At 36.9% G+C, this 20,497-nt stretch overlaps 1 protein-coding gene across 4 annotated transcripts in view; it reads right to left on the minus strand.

The window, feature by feature from the left end:
* CYP7B1 (cytochrome P450 family 7 subfamily B member 1) overlaps window positions 1-20,497 on the minus strand; it is a 125,462-nt gene that overhangs the window by 17,326 nt on the left and 87,639 nt on the right. For 3 of the 4 annotated variants that reach the window (XM_012572087.5, XM_072924698.1, XM_072924699.1), the window contains one exon: window positions 4,705-4,841. The exons of the other annotated variant lie outside the window; for it this stretch is intronic. In XM_012572087.5, coding sequence (XP_012427541.3) covers window positions 4,705-4,841 — 137 coding nt within the window. The remainder of the gene's footprint in view (window positions 1-4,704; window positions 4,842-20,497) is intronic. 4 annotated transcript variants of the gene reach the window in all.

Genomic DNA, 20,497 nt, shown 5'->3' on the forward strand with positions numbered 1-20,497 from the left:
TCATGGATTTTGTTTTACTGTAACATAATCAACCACAGCTGTAAATTTAATTTTAAAGAATAAGTATATTAAAAAACCAGCATGAAAGAGAGATCCTGAATTCTCTGTCCCCTTTTTTGACCTTCTCTGACTACAAAGGCTAACAGGAATTTTTAGTCTTGACTTGACTTTAGTCTTGGAGGATCTTTGTTAAGAGTCCTAGAATTACCGTTTCTTTCCAGCTTTCACCTACTTTCATGCTCTTTATTGAGGCTACCATCTTTGTGATCAAAGCTTGGAAAGAATGTCCACTGGAGCAATTTTTAATAAATAGATTTGGAGTGTTATTAACCCTAAAGATGAAAGCTGGCTTCTTAACTTTGCATTTACAGGGTAAACAATTTAAGTTAAGATTTTTAATTAATATTAATTTAAACCATCTGTCCACCATCTGCTTATTTCTGATGCAAAATATGAGTTTCTTTGTGATCTTTAATCAGACACTTAGCAAACGCACATCAATTCTTATCATTTTTAAGTAAGAAAATGATTTTCAGCAAATGAGTTTTCAGACAAACAATTTTAGTAATAATTTCAAATCAAAACTCACTCACCACTAGCACATACTTTGAAAAAAAAGTCCTTGAGCAAAAGAATATTACAGATCCTGGTTTTATTATTCTCATCAGGTTCCTGGTAGCAAAAAGTAAGTATGTAACAAAATCTAATTCATTCTGTAGAATCAATTCAGGCTCCAGACCACATCACTGTAAGTCAACAACATATTTGAACACTTAAACCAAAAGATTTCTTGTTGCTACATTTAGTAAGGGTCTAGATAATCAGAAAAGTGGAACCCCCCTATAACAAAGGCAGCTTGTTTATGTATGCCATCGAGAATCTAATTTTAGATCTGTTAATTAGCAAACTACTAAAACCTAGGGCTAATAAATGGCAGTTAGAAAGCTGAGAGAGTGGGTATGGGAACCTTAACAATTAAAGTCATCCTTGCACACAGATGCATTACATGGCTTACCCCAGTCTTCTCCATACAGGAACAGATTGTTAATTACAAAATCATGTCCCAACACCTCCTCTACACCCTGAACAGCAAACATCCAAAGTGGAACAAACTTTCTCACCTCAAGTAATGATTTTAAATTTTTTAAGCACCAATATGGTCCTCAGTTTTGCTTTTAAAATCCTGCCCTTGTACCCAGTGATGTTTCTTCCAATTATTGTCCCTGGTAGTGTCAGAGGCCAATAAATTAAAACCTTTCATAAAATTTTCAGTCATTATTTGGTATTTTAAAATGCAGCTTCCCCCTCTACTCCCATGTCTTTCCATTGCAGCTAATGTCAAGACAACTTTGGAAAGTAACCTTTTCTAAAATCAATCCAAAATCATGAGTTTCCATCAAAGTACTAAAAAAGGTAATGCCAAATCAGCCAAAAATGGAGGCATACTACAATCTCCACAAATCAGGTAGCCTTAAATATTGAAGGTATTTATATAGAAACCACTAGAGTCTTTCCCTGTTAGTTTGTAAAAAAAGCCTTCAACACCAAAAATTAATTAGACATGTCACACTCCAATTCACAATAGTTTGAGTCACTGAGCTATTTTATTTAATACAGTAAAAAACAAGTCAAAACAAGAGATCCTTGTTTCTGCAAAAAGCCTTCTGATTTTTTATTTTTAACGGCTACAGAGAATTCATACTTCACTATCTAATTCTTCAGTCTGCATTACACCCATGCTGCAAATATATTGCCTGGTTATCTCCATTTAGTTTCTGTGATCTCCTAGAAATAGAAGATTGATGTGGAAAATATGAAAATTGTCAACTTTGGTAAATCTGAGTGCAGAAGTCAGTATTTGTATGATAGTTAAGAAATTACACTAATAATGCATTCTGGAGCTTTTTAATGTTAATGATGAAAGACAAGCATTTCAGATGGCATCTAATGATGGATGTTATTTCGGTAATGCTTGGAGCAGGCTTCAGCTTGGAAAGGAGTTAATGCAAATTACCTTTTGCCTACAAGAGAAAAATGTGATATGATACTGTAGGTGTATCATGCTTTAAAGAAAAGAATGACTTAGCAGCAGTATTTGAAAAGGCAAATGTGCTTAGTAAAAACCACAAGGATTATTTTATTAAAGGTGAGTTAGTCTCAGAGAGAATGTTGAAGGGTTCATTATCACTCCTATCAACTTGAGAGGAAAAGGACACAAAGTTTAATCCCAAGAAACAATGACAAAACAGTTTCAAGCTCTTTAAGTTCTTACCTAGCTGTCTGCCTATGCTGCTGACTCTTTAAGAAGCAGAAGGGCTTGGAAAGTATGATCATCTCACGCCATAGACTCTCTCTCTCTTTCCCTCCTTATTCTTTTCTTTTCTGATTTTTTTTTTTTTCCCCCAAGACTATTGGATTTACGTAATCGTCCTCTTATTAGGGAGATTCTGCTGAACTGCTGACAATGATGTACAGTGGTGCTGCGCTGGCATGACGTTTGGGGAAAACGATTCTGCTGCACCACCACACAAAACCAATTAGAGAACTATTTTCTGCGACAGGTCAGGAATTTACATTGTTTCTCATAGAAAGATGTGCTTTTTAATTTCTTTATTAAGATGACATCCATGTCCCTTGCGACTTTTAGGGATGACAATCATTTGCCCATCACATGGGAAAGTACAATCAGCAAAATCGCATTACCAGTACGGGGCAACGCCAGAAACTCCAAGCATCGTTCCACATTTTCCAAATGAACTAGTTTGAGAACCAATAATTAGAACAATATATATTGATAGAATTTTCTGACAGGACCTTTAGACATCCACTAGGGGGGTAAAGTAATGATAGTCCAGATACAGCTGGCTACACTATGGTTGCCGAGCACAGAAACATCATCTTTGTCAAATCAGTAAGACACAGAGAAATCCTATATGCCTTCGGATCAGGACACGATAGGAGACACTAACTAGCTTTGGTTTCTTCCCTGACTTGAGGATGACAAACTATTTCTCCTTAGTGAAGTCCTGATGGTCAGCAATTTTGTACCAAAAAAGAGAACTTAAAGTGCTGTCTCTGTTAAGAAGAATTCACAAAATCAAACATTTCCCTGCACAAGACAGAAATTATATCTAGAACTAACTCTATTTACCTCAGTCTTTATCAAGGGAGGCTTGGCTCAAAACACTTGAACATAGGGGATTATCGGAGATAGATTTTGGCTTGTTGTGGAAATAGAACTTCTGTAACTAAATTATGCTCATGGACTGCTTAAACACAAACTTTTAAACACAGTCTTGCATAAAATAATAAAGAGACAAAAGAATAAATATTTGATTAAACACTTTTAAGATTCTGAAGTATGACGGTATCCAGTTTTATGAATGTACTAATATCTGAATTTTAGCTATTAATTGGTATTTGTAAAAAGCCAAAACTGTATTTTAGTGTGAATTCAAATTAACAATAAAAAGGAATGTATTTCAACAAGAGTTGGTGTTGTACTGTGCCAAATTCACTTTCAAGTTGCAAAAGATCTGATCATACTAGTTTCCAAAAAAAAAACCTGAATACAATTTTTAAAAAATCACATATTTAATACAGTAAAATTCTCTTCCAAAGGAACAAAAGGACAAATTTTTAAAAGGAGGAAAAATTTTATTAATTAAACACACGGATTGCAATTAAATTAATTGACTTTTTAAAAAAAATATTTTCATTTCAAAATATTGCTTCAATGGGAACATAAAGCTAAAGCTACTCCCCTAGAATTAAAAAGAAAACTTTATACTTTACACTTAACATTTTTGTTTCAAACTCCCTAAAACTACAGAAGTAACTAAAAATTATATAGAATAAGTTGATAATTTGAACAAGGATATCAGCATGTAAAGGCACAGAAGATGATTATAACCATCTATATTAATAAGAGCTTGCCTTTCTGAACACAAGAAAATACTGGATTTTAAACTGACTTTAGTAAAAAGTATCTGTCTATAGATAGATGTAAATTTATATATTTAACTTCCATTCAGGATTTTAGTGTTTTTCTATGTTTTTCTTCCACAGCTAAGTGCCTGTGTGAAATCACTCAAATGTTTGTATTCAATCTGGCTTAGTAATACAGTTATAAATACAGGAAACAGCAAGGTTATATCATACTTTATTATATTGTTATTTTCAGCAAGCATGATCAGAGTAAGAGGCTGGCAACGGGAAGTTTCTGTGTTCCAGTCCCGATTGTATCACTGAGTCAATGTGTCATTCATTCCCTTGTGTTCCTGTCAACCAGTTGTAAAATGTGTGAGAACAAATTCTGCACTTTTTTTCTTAAGTGTTTTCTAAATTTAATCTGATATTTTTCTGTGCAGTGTCAAGATGATGTTAGTTCTCCCTTCTCTAGGAAAAAACCCACCAATACACAATTTAATGTGCTGGCAAAATCTATGTTCATACAGTACAGTACATACCTACAAAATCTGTCAAAATACATATATACTTAGAGATGTAAATAAATACACACATTGATAGTGATATTTTATAGATAACTATTATGCTTAAAATATATGTAAATTTGAGGGATTTTTATGGGTCTATGCTACAGAAAATGTTTTGGGTTAAGGAAGATTCTAAACTAAACATTTGGATCATTATTTCCATTTCACTGATGGAAAAAATCAAGATGCATACTAAAATATTTCTCACCAGCAATATGTACAGTGAAAATATCTCCAAATTTCTTTTGCTGATCCAGTAAGAATTTGTAAGCATCTTTTCTAAATATCAGAGCTTTCCCAAGGTAAGGAATCCAGCCATTTATTAGTGGAGGCTCTCCAGTCTTTCTGTTAAAAACAGAAGAAAGAAAATAAACAGGAGTTAACTTTGGCATGAGAGCAACTAATCTTTATATCTATTTATATATTACACTTAGACCCACCATTTACATCTATAATTCCTGCAGTGTATAATATGTTGTACAGAAAGTTCTTCAGATATGATGGCAGGTTAAATCTAATCACACCTCTGAGCACTGAAGGCTCCATGTGGTGATTAGGAAAAATAAGTGAGAGAAATTGAGACACATTTAACTATAGGTCGTCCAGTTATTACCATCAAGTTACGAACACAGAAAAATGACATTCGGTAGAAAAGCTCCCAGCAAAGAGCCATCTCATTTTCAATATTTGGTGTGTCAGAGGAAGATCTATTGGAAGGCAATTATGACAGATTTAGGTAAATAGGACGCCGACACACCACACAAAACAAGTATCCTTACAGATAACATTTTAGTAATTTCAGCTTACCAGCACAGAGAACACCCATTCTAAGTAAATATCTTTAAAATATAGGATAATAATACAGACTGAATATTAACTGTAATAAATCTTAGTCTCTTTATATTTATAGTCTAAGATAGAAATGTATCTGGACAGTTTAAGAAGAAAGTACAGGTATTGATGTTTGCATCCCAGTTAAAAAAAAGCTGCCATGGTGTGTTAGTTATCTTTACGAAATAGTATAAAATACCTTTTAGGAATCTACTATGTTACGTTTTTCTTTAAAAGCAAAAAAGGTTCCCACATTGTCCCACTTCAGACTGCAAGTAAATATCTTTCCTTCATGCTGATCTTTAGTTGCTCGAATCTGATTTACAACAAAGAAACATAAAGCATGCTTGTTCTGGAAGGGATTAAAACAAATATTCACAAACAATTCTGCTGCTATATCCCATCTGTGAAGGTGACTTATACTACATGCAGAACAACTCATTCTGATTAAACACAAGATATTTACTAGCTTGGATCTAATCAAAGATCAAGGGATCACAAGCTTTACTACTATCATACACAGCATGGATTTTTATGTAGCTGGATTAACCCTATCACAGTCACATTCCCCCTTGAACTGCTGTAACACAAATGAAAAAAAATTAAAATAACCATGGTATACTGCATTTACTTTTAATTTTACTTTCATAATTTAAACTTTTTGAACAGGAAAATATAAGCCAGATATTTGCTAATTTACTTAAAAAATATTATAAATTTAATTTACAGATAAACAGATGTGGCTAAACCAAGCTGCATATTTTGATCTCTTTCTGTTTAACTGACTACTAACTTCAAATTTCAGTTTCCAAGAACATCCTTTTGTTCTCTGAAAAACCAGTACATCTTCTGTACATCTTCTTGCCCAACAGTCTCACAGCCAACAGTTTGCTGCACCTTTTTCATTTCCTTAAGTTTTGTGGCTTTGGCATTTTATTTGATTGTTTTATAGCATGTTTTTTTTTTTTTTTTTTATACTGAGAAGAAGATGGAGCCCCTCTTTCTTCAATAACTCTCAGAAACCACTGCATGAATCATCCTCTAGTGGTCAAATAATTACTTTGAGTAAATAATTACATTATTTACTCAAATTGTCCAGAAAACTTTGTAATGTTTAATTCTGTATTAAGTGAATAAAAGCAAAGAACTAATCTGAGATTACATGAGAGGGATCAATACCCCTGGAAGCATAGCAGCCAACTTGATACCCTCAATTATCCCTTCCAAGCCTGTAAAAAATCTGGATGATTTACCCACTTTTTCCCCCCCAGACTATTAAGTCCTGAGAGTGTCCACCTTTCACTTCCCTGGCTGGAGACTACGTCCTGTAAGTAACATCCTGACAAATATTTAGATAGGCTTTTTGTCATCTTCTAATTGAATGCATCTAATTTCACCCTCCATGTTCTGTCATTCGGTCAGAAGCTGTATTCTTCACAAGCGCTCCGCCGGGTAAAAAGAAGGCAGCTCAGAAATCCAGGGGAAAATTAACTTAATGCTCCAAGTCTTTGGGATCACATCAGGGAGACATTTTGCTATTGCAAAGACGTGAGGGTCATCGTTCGCTTCAGACATGTTTAGCTCAGCAGCAATAAGCTTAACACTGTTAAACACTGTGTCAAGGCTACGTGGCTTTCAGAGGAAAATATAACACCAGTTCAACTTACGACCCACAGCAGACTGATAACAGAAATGTGTCTTCATTTCTAGCTTTCTGTCTCTTTGGGATATGGAGGTCATCTCCACGACTTATCAATGTCTGCTAACACACAGCAAAGAAAAGAGCGGCCGCTCGTATTTCAGTGCATCCCCAAATCCAGCGCTTTTCTGCACAAATGTTCAAGCAGAGCACTGCAGCCAACTCCATTTCCTGAGGGACTCTCACCTGCATCCTGGGTATCTCCAGAAGTCTTCATCAACTTTGGATGCTAAACGGAACGATTAACAAAGCCCACAGAAACTTTTACTGCTTAATTCATTTGCTTATGAACTTTAACTCTGGACTCACACTTCACAGAAGTTGTAAAATTTGATAATTATGGAAAATATTACAAGCATTAGAGTTATATTTTACTAATGACAAATATTTTGTTGTACCAAATGCAAAATATAGCTAAGAAATATAAAAGAGCACTATGAAGTGTTTTGATGGAAATTTAACTTTTTTTAATTTAAGCATTCAGAATGCCTTACAGATTACATTTTATTCAGTTCTAGTCTAACTGCTTAAATTCCAATTAGTCTAACAAACCTCACGATATTCCCAGGTCTTTACACTCCACATATTGGGCTGGTTTTGCTTTTATAGAGGAATGTCTTTACTTGTCTGAGAAGCCTCTGTGAAGTCAGTAAGACTTAACGAACAAATTTCTCACATATGTGAGTGTATTTTACAAATAAAGCATCAGCAACATGTCCAATGCAATCTATAAGTAGATGGATCAGTTACAAAGTGGAGGGAGAGCAACACAGTTGTATCATCCATCATTGTTAAATGGATAATTTCAAATGGCATTATGCAAAAATCAGCTGGCTACAAATACAGCCCATAAATAGAACGAACAGATTTTGATAACTGTAATTTTTCCTTGCTTTCACAGAGAAAAGATAATTTCTTGTTAACAAGTAATAGAGTTGCAACATCTACTTCACCAAAAATACAAAGTTTTCGAGTTTTTTTACAGTTTCCTTAAGGGAATATTTTTCATCTGACCTAAAACACAGAAGGCACTGACTCAGGTGTGATTATTTAGCTTATTTAGCGAGACAATACTAAAAAATGTGGATGCTGTATCTATGTCTCACTTGTGCTATGCAGCAGTGATGCAATAAAGCAGGAGAAAAATGAGCTTCAACCTAAGTATTTTGGAAAATGTTCAATTAAAAAAAATTAAATTCAATGTCTCTAAACATTAGTCTTTCATGTAGGGAAAGGGAGTTTTTTTGGAAACCCCAGTAAGGTAATTTGTAAAGGTCTCTGAACATGACTTTTTTTTTTTCTTTTTCTTTTCTTTTTTTTTTAGTTATAAAGAAAATACCCTAAAGATTCACAAGCAAACAGACTTTGTCAACATGATCTCTCACAGAAATATACTGCTTTATAAAAGCACACAAGACTATTCTTTTCTTGGTTACACCATTTCAACATCACTGCAGTGTGAGGCATTGAACCCGTGTAAATGAGAGGAGAATCTTTCTCATCTCACTGGTTATTTGTATTCCAAAGGAGCAGATGCCTTTCAAATTATGCAAAAACCCACAGCGCATCTTGTACTATAGCAGATGAACAGGTTAATTTTTCTTTTTGCACATAATAAATCATAAGTGCTTTAACACCCATAGTCGCATTTCATGAACATAAACCTTCTGTTTAATAATGTCTGTTTACAACTAGAATCAGACATACAGTAATCTTTTGCCTGGGATAAACATTAATCCAGATCTGTCTAGAAAAATTATACAATTCATTACCATAAGTAATCTCTATTGTGCCCCATGCTTAACCTTCATCTTTTTTTCCTGTCCTATAATCTTGCAAATCCACTGGTGGTGTATGATTGGCATCTGGTGTTAACGCAGCCTTCACTGCACACAGCACAGCTGAAGAAGCCCGACACGAACACGTCACTCTGCAGGGTAACGCCGGTTCAGCTGACCGCTTTTCACAACAACTTCCACCAAAGGCGGGAAAAAACCCACAAGCCAAGGAGAAAAAGGTCTTTTGCCACAGAGGGGTCATTTTCACTTTCCAAACCATAATTGCCATTCACAAAAGCTAAAGGCAGTAGTCTGATTTTTCCATAGTATCTTTGGACAAACCATCATAGTACCATGTCCAAGCTGGAACACACCATGTCAGGGGACTTTAATGGAAATGGATTGGTACAGAGTAGAACAAAAGCTATTATGAACATGTCAAAGCAGTTAAGAGATTATTCACAGGCTTGATCACAATATTTAAGCAACAAGACATGACAGACAGTGTCTTTCCAGGGGCTTATGGACAGTCTAACTGTGAGGAAAAGAATGAGGCCAAAGGCTTCAACCCCAAGAAAGGTAATCCCCAGAAATGTGGTGTCTGGGATGTCTTCTTGTATTATGAGAGAGAGAACACAGGAAACTTCGGACAGGAGGAAGCCAGTGAGTCTTTCTATTTTTTTTTTTTCTGTAATTTAGCAGTTATAATTTTCCCCTGGACCTACCTATAGGTGTTCTATATCTATGAGGACAGAAAATAAATTTTTATTTCAAATATTTGGCCACAATGCAATTTTTGACATTTATAAAATCTTCACCCAAATCATCTGACTCAGTGATCTCCTGGAACTCTAAATCTTCCAGGTTGAACACAGGCAATACGAAAAAGCATTCCCTGCAGAACAAGCCAGATGAGAGTTTTAGCAATACACAATCTTTTATCCTTGAATTCTCAGCTTACGTACTTCCTGAGGAGGTAAAGGCATTGCTCCTATCTGGTCACTGCTTTCAGGTTTGTGGGGGGTAAATGGATGCCTCATTGTGAGAGAGACATGGATGGACTCCATGAAGAAGTGAGAGTCCTGGACCGAAAAAACCTCACATTGCTACTGCCTATACTCATGCCTAGTAAAGAGGTTTCATACTGCAGCACTGATCACGATCTCTTTTTCTTTAGGATAAAAATCTCTCATAAAAGAAAAGGACAAAGACTCAGAAAAAAATAGCAAATACACTTTTGAGCACTCCAAGGAGAGAAGACTTTTTTCTGTGCTCCCAAAAAGAGTAGTACAGCAAAACAGACTCCATGGTAATATGAGATAAACTGCAAGAAATGCTGACAAAAGCAAATCAACCAACCAGTGGACATTTATAGTGATTTTTTTTTCCCCAGAAAAATGCAATTCTTTTGTTGAAAGTTTTTCATGTCAAAAATTTCTGGAATTTTAATAAAAATGCATTTTTTCTCCTTTAAAATCATTCAAGGTTTTATTGTTAAGATCTCCAACTCTAATCTGTTCACCAGAGGAGCATCTTCTTTTCTCTCTCTTCTAGTAATTTAATTTAGGTAATCCCCAAATATCCAAAAAATACCAAGACTCAATAACTCATTCAGTAACTCTGAAATATCACTCTCTAAGAAATTTTATTCCTTTGCAGTTAAGGTTAAATTATATAAAGAATTGTACATTGACATTGTACATAGCAATTCTTCACACTGCACACTGTGTTGAAGGACACATCTATAAATTCTACCTCTATTTCTAGTTACCAGTTGGGACATTGCCTAAAAAGCCAAAAGGCAAGTAAATACCATTGTGGGAAAGTAATCTGAACAGTTTTAAAATGGAAACCCATGAAAAAAGAGCTTGTGGCTCAGGCTTTATCAGAGGCTGAAAATTCTTAGAAATTTTACAATACCAAATGTAATGTAATGTTTCATAACAGCCAGGATAGGAGTCATGGTGAAGACATGACCTGGCCAATGTGACAATAATTCCTCAGTATTAAAAATTAATACAAATTTAGTGCTCATAGCCTTCATTTTGCAATCCTTTGCTTCCGCTTCTGCTCTGGGAGAAGGCTGTGAGAGCAGCCACAACTATTCAACATTTTTCCTGATCAAGCCTAAGGTTATTCTATTACTATTCTACTATTATCCTTAGAGTATAAAATAATATATAGAATATGTAATTATATAAGGTTATAATAGAATATAATATTATATAAGAGTATAATTTATAATAATATATATATATAATATATATATATAATATATATATATTCTTATAGTTATTCTACTATTCTATTATTATAGAGGTTATTTGTCTAGCCCAAGACTTTTCCTTTCTTAATTCAGCTTTAATCAAAGAAAAATAGACTAGGCAGAGATGACAAGAGATTACTTATTCAATACCTAGTACCCCAGGTAGGGTGCTGTGCACTGGTATCTTATATTTTTCTAGCCCTTCTTGAAGATACTCAGTATCAGAGTCTCTCCAGTCTCCCCAGGCAATCTGCTTTTCCTCATATCTAACCTTTATCTTCATGTTCTACCTCAAGCCCACTAATTCTCACTCTGTCTGCAAAGGATAAGAGAATAAATTATTCCCTTGATTTCTGCAGGAACACTTAATGTATTTAGAGGTACTTATTATGTTCTTACTATGTTCTCATTTAGTCTTTAGGTTAAACAACTTCAATTTCTTCCAGTATTTCCTCGTAACTATTTTCTAGACCTCTACATACTTGTGTCAATTCTTTCTTGATTTTCTAACATTAGCCCACACCTTTCTCTATGACAGTGTCCCGCACTGAGCACAGCAGCGCAACTACCTATTATTCCATTTCAAGGGTGACACCCTTTATTTCCCAGCACAACCCCAGCTTTCTGTGCAAAATCACCACTGTGTAGATAAAATCCATCTTGGGAACCATTACAGTCCTCAGCCTTTTCCCAGAGAAAAGATCATGCTCCCATCCAGATGCTGTTGATTAGTCCTCTGTGTTTTCCAGTTCACCATTTGGAATGCTAATCCCTCCTTTGCAGGCTCTTTAGGTATTATCCACAAACACAAACACTTTTTTTCCTCATATTCATGTGAGAAGGATTGGATCACAAGATCCACCTGTATTTCCTTTTACCTCCATTAGGAACATATATATGCTGTACATGATCTGACTTTACTGAAGAGAACCCAATGGTTTTTGTCCGACATCCCTCTCTTTCTCAATTAATTTCTGCACTTCAATGTGCTGCTTTGCTGCAACACACGTTAAAACTGTACGCAGTAAGTAGCTCATAGTAGGAAAATCATATTAACCGTCTGGCCTGGAAATGACAAGTGAAGTGTGGATAAGAATGTCAGCACTCCCCACAGAAATATATTCAAACAGGCAGAAATCATTCCTTACGTAATAAAGAGTAAACAAATAAATTCAGGAAATCTCAGAAACAGTGGTGGGACATTATCACATTTTAAAAATCCTGGTAACAAGGAAAGAGAGGAGAATGCTAAATGGAAAAATATTGCTGCTTCTGTATGCAGCAACAGAGTTTTCTTTGAGAATGTAGTATATAATTTTAGAAGTAAAAAAATAATTACAGCAAAAATCAAGTATTGTTTTCTATAAAACTGCATGCTAAATAATGCAGGATGATCATTAGAACAAAAAGGGTGATGAAAATAGACCCTTCATTTAATGTAACTGAGCCATCCAGAAGTTTGGAATCTTGCTTAACCAGACATCCTTATAATCACCAGAGATAAAAGGAGCTTTTTGGAAGTATTGGTCTTTATCAATGATACAGATAGATTAGAATTGCTTATCAAGGTAGCTCCACTAGACTTCCTGTAATTCTGTCTTGTCTTTTCTCATATTTATTTTTTGATGTCAGTTGTCCTAACCCAATCATATGAAAATGTTTTTCTCCTGCCTCTGATTCCTCTGCATACTTCCACCCTCTTCGGATGTCTCCATGGACCAGCCATGATCATTGAGCCCCTTTCCCACCCACTGTTAACTTTCTTCCCAAACCAAGCTCCTGTTCAGACCTGGGGAGCCTCTGCTGTCATCCCTTGCAATATGTTCTTAGTCCAGGCATTGTCCAGGTATTGGAAGCCTTTACTTCCAGCTCACCCTTGGTCAAACACCTTCTTGAATCCTGACCACCACTGTGGTCACCACTGTGAACCACACACACACACTGCACTGGCACAGAGAAGGAGCAAGGCTCTTGGTGAGTCTGGTCCAGTTTCCCCACTGTGCTCTACTGCCTTCCCACACCCATCTGCTGTCTCCTGTCTTAGGCAGAGATAGGAACAGCCTTTCTACAGTGCATGTCTGCATTGTTCACTGCAAAATTGATCCTCAGTTATGAGATCAACTAGTACCAGTAAAATCACCTCTCTCTCCATCTCCCCTTTCAGGAAATATTAGCCATTTTTGAGAAGCAAATTCTATTCACTCAGGATGCATGTGTGTGTGTATATCAATCATATTATGCATATCAGTATAGGTTATGTGTATATAAGCATAAGTTTTTCTATATGCACACACATATGCATTTATGCAAACAAAGATCACATCATAGGAAAAACTGAGTGGTGCCGCAATTTTGGTAGCAGTAACAGAAACACTTTCTATATTGCAGCATAAACAGTTTTATTGTAATATTTTGGGTTTTAGCAGTAAGCTTCTGATGTTATAGCCATGGTGGCATTGTGAGCATCATTACCATCCTTTTGACCTGAGTGCATTATATACCATTACTGACCAGCAACAGACCACTGCAGAAAACTGCTCCATCCCTCACTCTGTCTACCATGCACAGAACTTTCAAATACCAGCAACCCACTCCTGATTTATTGAGGTAATTAAGTAGAAATCAGGGCCACTTACTCTGTCTAAAAATCTTCATGTGCATAGCTTTAGAAGAAGAAAAGATTGTCCATTTTATCTTTTTTTAAAAAGATGCAATACAGCTAAGATTTTTAATTAACGATTTCATGACTCCCACAGTTATGGCCATGCATTCCCCAAGTGGAAGCACTGAAGCACGTGGCGATCTGCAAGCAACTTCCCTCCTCTCCCCCACGAGCTTCAGATGTCAGACATTTCACAAATTGTATTTCAGAATTAACAGTCAGGACATATTTTGCTCAAAGATGTATTGAAGAATTTGAATGTATAGTCTCAACAGTTGGATAAACACAAAAATACCCCAGGTAGCTTATTTAGTTCACTTATTTGTAAATTGATAAAATGAGAGAAGGTAACTAATTCTGTCAGTAAGGCATATATCACAGGAAAACGGCATTTGAATAGCGTACTTAGGTGAACGTTTCAACAGCTTAAAAGTCTGTAAAATGAACATAGCATTAGTAGGTATTCTTCTCTTTCAAAGATTATTCAATTATTCATATTTTCTTTCCAGATTCTTCTTTTTTCTCTTTTCCAACCAGTGCTACAAGTCTATTGCACGTGTTAAGAGAAATGGTCTTGTAAAGGGATTCCCCACAAACATTAATTCTCTCTTGCTTCATCTCCTTCTGCCACCAGCCTAGATTAACATCTCAGTTTCTCCATCTGAGCTAATTTTACTTCTCTCAGAAGAAACTGCAGGTTTTTCTATTTCAGCAGAAAGCATGCTGCAATCTGCACTCTGTATCTTTGGCCTTTCACTAGCTGCAACAAGTCTCTCCTCTTTTTCCCCTTCCTAGATGTGCTTCTGCATTCTTTACTCTTCTTCCAAAATTTCTTTCCCATTTCACTTGTACCCTTCCCTCCTTCTCTCACCCTGAGCTCTGCTCCAACTCTGCCCCTGCACCCAAGAGCATATGGGTCTTTTTCAAATCAGACTTTCTCATAGTTCACATTGGATAAGTCCTATCCCTGCCTTAACAAGCTGCCACAATTAGAGAGCCACAAATCCAATTACTTGTATTTTCCTAGGTCTGTGTAGTGATACTTTTCACATAAATGTATGTATGAGCAGCACCTTTCTATAATTCATACTGTGCACTATGAAACTGCAATCTGACAGACTCTTGGGTCTCAAGTGAGTGGATATGAAAAGTGCAGTCTTTTACTAAGCAATCTTTGGTAGGACTAGACTGAAACTAGATCTCTCATTATGAGGGGAATTCTGAAGTATCTTAAAACATTTTTATTTTTAAATTAAAAAAAAAAAAAAGCCCTTAAATATATTTCCCACAAAACAGCTGCTCCTCACTTTTATTTAGCAAATACCAAAATGAAGCCAGGCACAGCCTTCTCAGCTTGCCCACAGCTTTTCCTAGGACGCTGAAAGGACTTAACAACAGGGGTGGTGGTGCCCTGTCCTCCTCAGGCGGATTTGCAGAGCAGCTTGCAGCCACCCTCAGCCACACAGACTCTGCGAGCGTGGGTCGTGTGTCTCACAGGCAATCTCTGCCCGACCTCCCCCTGGGGTGCTCTCATCTGCTTTTCCATCTCCTGAGCCTAAAACTCTGCTAAGCCCATAACAGATTTAATATGTATTAATTTAGGAGCATCAGTGCATTGCCTGAAAACAATGGTTTGATGCTTGGAAAATATATTCCTTTAATTGGTCTGTGGCTGCCCTTCTTAAATATTTATGTAAACTTTATTGTGTTCAAGGGCATAAGGGTTAAACCTAAATGAAGCTTCTGGCCTTGTATTTGTGTGAGTTCTCTCAAATGTAATTCCTGTTGGTTTTAGGCAAACTAACTATTTCCAGTTTTAGGTAAATCAAGAATATGTTTTCATTCTGCAGCCACAGAAAGTAAAATATTACTAACTGAAGATCATAAGATGGAACAGTAACTGTGACACTGTGGGTCTGAACATGTTTTAAATCCCTCTAATAGGAAAAAAGGAGTAGAAAGCATAAATAAAATTCTCAATTTTTTTAATCAAAGTGAGCAAATGTCAACTTGGGGACTGTAATCAGAGACACTAGAATTTCAAAGGAATATTTATTTCATTTGTTTCCTCATTTGTTTCCTGCACAAAATAATATTTAGGTTACAAAGGATCATCTTTCCAAAGAATCCAAGATGGTTATATATTAAAAGATATTATCTTTTTATTTTCTTTTTTCAAAACCAGATACTGTCCTACTGAGTAATTTCATAGAATAATGGAGTCATTTAGGTTGGAAACGACCTTTAAGATCATCACGTCCAACCATTGCCCTAACACTGACCAGTAGACCACTAAATCATGTCTCCAAGTATCCCTTCTACACAAGTATTTCCAGGGGCTGGGACTTGATCACTTTCCTGGGCAGCCTGTTCCAATGCTTGATCATCCTTTTGATGAAGAAACTTTCCTGACATCCAACCTATACCTCCCTGTGTGCAACTTGAGGCCATTTCCTCTTGTCCTGCCTACTGGTACTCAGGAAAATAGACTGACCCACTTTCAGGGAGTTGTAGAAGGTCACTCCTAAGCCTCCTTTTCTCCACCTCAGCTCCTTCAGCCACTCCTCATAGGACCTGTGCTCCAGGACCTTCACCTTCTTCCTTCTCCTTCTCTGGGCATGCTCCAGTGCCTCCATGTCTTTCCTGCAAACTAAATACTAGAGCCCAAAACTCAGCCAACCCATGATGAAAAACATTGTGAACACCAGTGTTGGAACCAGGTATTGATCTGCTGGCTCTTCCTATTTTTCCCCATCATTCCCTGCAAATAGAGAACACTACTTGTGCAACTGATCCTTTAGCCAATTTTCCCCAGACCCTGAGGTGTCTCTTGACTGCCCTCAGACTTGTTGGGAATTTCAGACTGCCACCTAAAAAATTAATAAGGGATGATAATCTGAAAGCCATAACAGGGTGGGAAGGTTTCTCTTCACATCTTTAAGCTGGACCCAGGAGGCAGAAGACTTCCCAAATAGGTGTGACCAATTTGCAGGTTGGGCCTTCTGTTCCCATCAGAAGAGTTTCCTATGACAAGGACCCGTCTTCTTGCTTTCTGGAAGAGGCTTTGACAGAGGGTGTGGTCTTACTTAACCCTGGCAACACCTCCTCGCTAGATGAGCCCCCGCCCTCACTATTGTCCAGCTACTCTCACAGAGCCTCACCCCTTTACGCAGGGCACCTGGGGAGGTGGGGCAGTCACACGGGTGATGCTCCTGCTGCACTGGGCAGGAATTTGTTCCCATTGCTCCCTGTCCTGTAAGTCACTGTGTTTAGTACAGTGAGGAGAGGGAATACTCCACATCTCATGGGCTGTTGGCTGTTGGGCCTGTCTCAGGGAAGACAGGATGAGATTCCAGGAGTCAGTCTGTCTGTCTGTCTATCATACTTCCTGATGCTCCTCAACCTGCTCACCACTCTCATCAACCTGCTCACTGCGTTCATTTAACTTTGAAATTTTATTAATGCAGTGTTCAATATTTTTCAACCAGCTACTTCAACTGGGTACCATTATAATTGTTTTGGAGCCCCACATAATTAAACGCTGATTCCCAAACAGCAGATGAGGCATCTGTCTATACACAGGACACAAAATTCACAGAAGTGTCAAAACTTCATGAAATCTTAAAAATTCAAAACATTTCTGTTGAAGAGATAATGAACTTTACGGATTCTAATGAAAAGAATGTAGATACAGACAAAGAAGGAGACTAAGATTTAGAACACCTCGTCCATGTTAATCCATGGATACAAACTCAGGACTACAGACTGGTGACTCACCCAGTCATCATACCCTTTTCTTAAAAGGTTTCAAGACTGGCTGCACAGCACTCATCTAGCACAAAAGTCTGTAGGTGTGGGTGTTTTGAGTTTGATAGTCCATTCAAGGATTGACTCTCATGTGCCTTGCTATGTGACCTAGGAGTCAGACCATTAGCACCCCACACTGTGCCATATGACTGGTGTCGAATAGAAAAAACAGCACGGATTTCTTCCTAGGAAGGGCCTCAATATTGTTTACCAGAAGACAGGTAGATCTGCAAGAAATCTGAAAATCCTCCAGCTCAGGTTTTCAGTAAAACTGCTATGAGATGCTGGGTCTTGTGAATGCATTGGGCATCAGACCCTGCTGGGATGAGCCACCTCTGACTGGTCATAGATACAGCACGCAATGTTATTCTTATCTGTATGCCTGAATCCCAAAACACACATTCCCATTGTCCCAGTGTTTAAATATTTGCAATTTTGTCAGATCCTGCAATTTTTGTTTGTTCCAACTGAAAGCTATTGTGTGTTAAAAGTACAATGCAAAAACGTCCTTTATTCCAAAGGATAAGTGGGTATCAACAGCATCATAAACTGCTGGAGAAAATGGACTCACTGAAGTCAATACTAAACTGAATACTCAGACTGATTGTGGAAAGATTTCATACTGTGCTGCACCAAGAAGTCAGACATAGCATAAGTCCCGAATTTCATAATCTACATGCTATTCCACTGCTCACAAACAACTGGTGAGATCATAGGGGTGATAAGGAGTGCATCAAAGGCATGGCCAAAGGGTGCACTGACCATGCTGAATTTTGTATTGAGAGTAGGCAGAAATCCTAAGCACTAAGTTTTCCTAGCTATAGCTGTACTCTGGTTATAAACTTGAGTTCTCTACCACCAATAACTGTTCCACATATATGCTGTATTATGTATCTTTGCCATTTTTCAATTATGAAAAAATTACAAGAAAATGAAAATTAGAAACAAAAGGTTACCAGTAAAAATTTCTAACATTTCAATTCCAACTACTTGCATCATTCTGATACAATGTAGCCTTCTGTTAATGATGCATCTGTCATTTTATTGACACCCCTAAACAGCTTTATTCTCTTTTCTAATTAAGAGACAAAGCTGATTATGTCAATCTATGAAATGGCATCTGAGTGCTTTTGTTAAAATGTAAGAAGCAATGAATATGACTATTGTTATGCTAAAACAAAAAACTTGGGAATTTTTACTGGAAAACCCAAGATAGCAAAATATATAATGGCTAAATTAGAACAGATTCTTCATATTCATGCAGATGCACATGTGATTGTATTACATAATTAAATGAAGATACTGTGTGAAAAATTAATTCCCAGTAATAGAAAACATAAAGCAACAGTGATACATAATATGCCTGACTAAAATATGTGAGGAGAAATCATCAGATCATAAAATATCAAACAAATAAATGACAGACTAAGCTATCAATCCTCAAGGAAAAATTAGGTTATTAAATAATCCAAAATGCTTGCATGTCAGGATATGATTTCAGCTCCATCCTGTTGCTAAATCAGAGATACCTACTCAGTAGGCTCTTTTAATGCAATACTGTGGATGGGATGAAATACATACCATTGTAGGTAGATCTTTCTGTTTGGATTGTCACAAATAAGACTCTGGAACAATCTCCCATACATCAGCATGAATTGCTGCAATCTCTCCTAACCTAAAAAGGCCAGGGAGAAGACAGCAACAGGGAAATCCCACAGAGTCAGATGATCTTCAATGTTTTGGGATGTTAGGAGTTTTCAGACTCAAAGATAACACAAAACAGTTTTCTCCTCAGTTTTGATTAAACGCAGTAGACAGAGGTTATGTGTCTCTTCTGGCAGCAGTAGATCTTCAAGACCACTACTGAAGTTGAGCTCCTGGCAGGAAAGCACTGAATCCTTTCCAAGGAAATCAACTGATTCCATGTTTGCAGTTCCTGCTGATGGTACTGGGTGTCCTGAGGACAGAGCTTAAAGTACCGCAGTCTGACACAGCTCTCCTGGCACCAGCTGAGCTAAAAGAATTTACACCCTGAAGATTTAGTCTTCAGCTGCTGACTGTGTCAACCAGTATTCACATACATCCAACAAACATACATCTTTCCTCTTTTTCTTTAAAAATTTCCGTTCTAAATTATCAGGAAAAGCCAAGACATTGTAAGCTAAGACTTTACAAGTTATTGTATCAATGGCATTAACTTTAGTTATAGCTTCTGCGCTCCCTCACATGCACACCACACCTGTGGTTGCAAACTACCATTCTTCTACCATTTGCTCATCAAGGGATCATAGACTTTTGTCTCACATAAACTACAGGCAGTGAATAGAATGTCCATGTCTGCTTTGACCTTCATGGAGGTTTAGTTCACAGGACAAGGCAGTTCCTCACACTTCTGCTGAAATAGATCTGCAAGTATAAACTACAGCCTTTGCACTGTGCATGTACAGGTTAAGAGTATGTCTCCAGATAATTCATGGAGATGCCCATTACTTATAAGACCAATGGTCTTGCTCAGTACTTCAAAATATCACTTTACTTCTGTTGCACATCATGAAATACCCAGCTGACTGAAAACAAAATTTTGGGAATGGTTTTAAGGAATTATTAAAAGGGAACATAATTTTTCCTCTGCTGCAGGATCTCCTCTAACAGTGCACTCAATAACCTGTTGTGACTAATCAGTTTGGTAAATTTCCATTTTGACTACCCACTAGTAAAGCTGGGCTGTTCACTGTTTAGTGAGAGCAAGGGAAGGTTTCAGCCCTTTGGCTTGAAAAGGTCGTCTTTTAAGAACATCATGGCCTTCTTTTAAGCCACAAATACTTTGCTCACATTTAAGTAGCAAGATTGAGATATTTACATAAGAGTTTGGAAACAAATTACACTCTCAATTTCAGCTTCCATCACATATAGGATCATTCAGAGGTGACTGACAACATCAAATCATCCCAGCACAAA

This window comes from Taeniopygia guttata, chromosome 2 (assembly GCF_048771995.1).
Source record: "Taeniopygia guttata chromosome 2, bTaeGut7.mat, whole genome shotgun sequence".
In the NCBI taxonomy this organism is placed as follows: Eukaryota; Metazoa; Chordata; class Aves; order Passeriformes; family Estrildidae; genus Taeniopygia; species Taeniopygia guttata.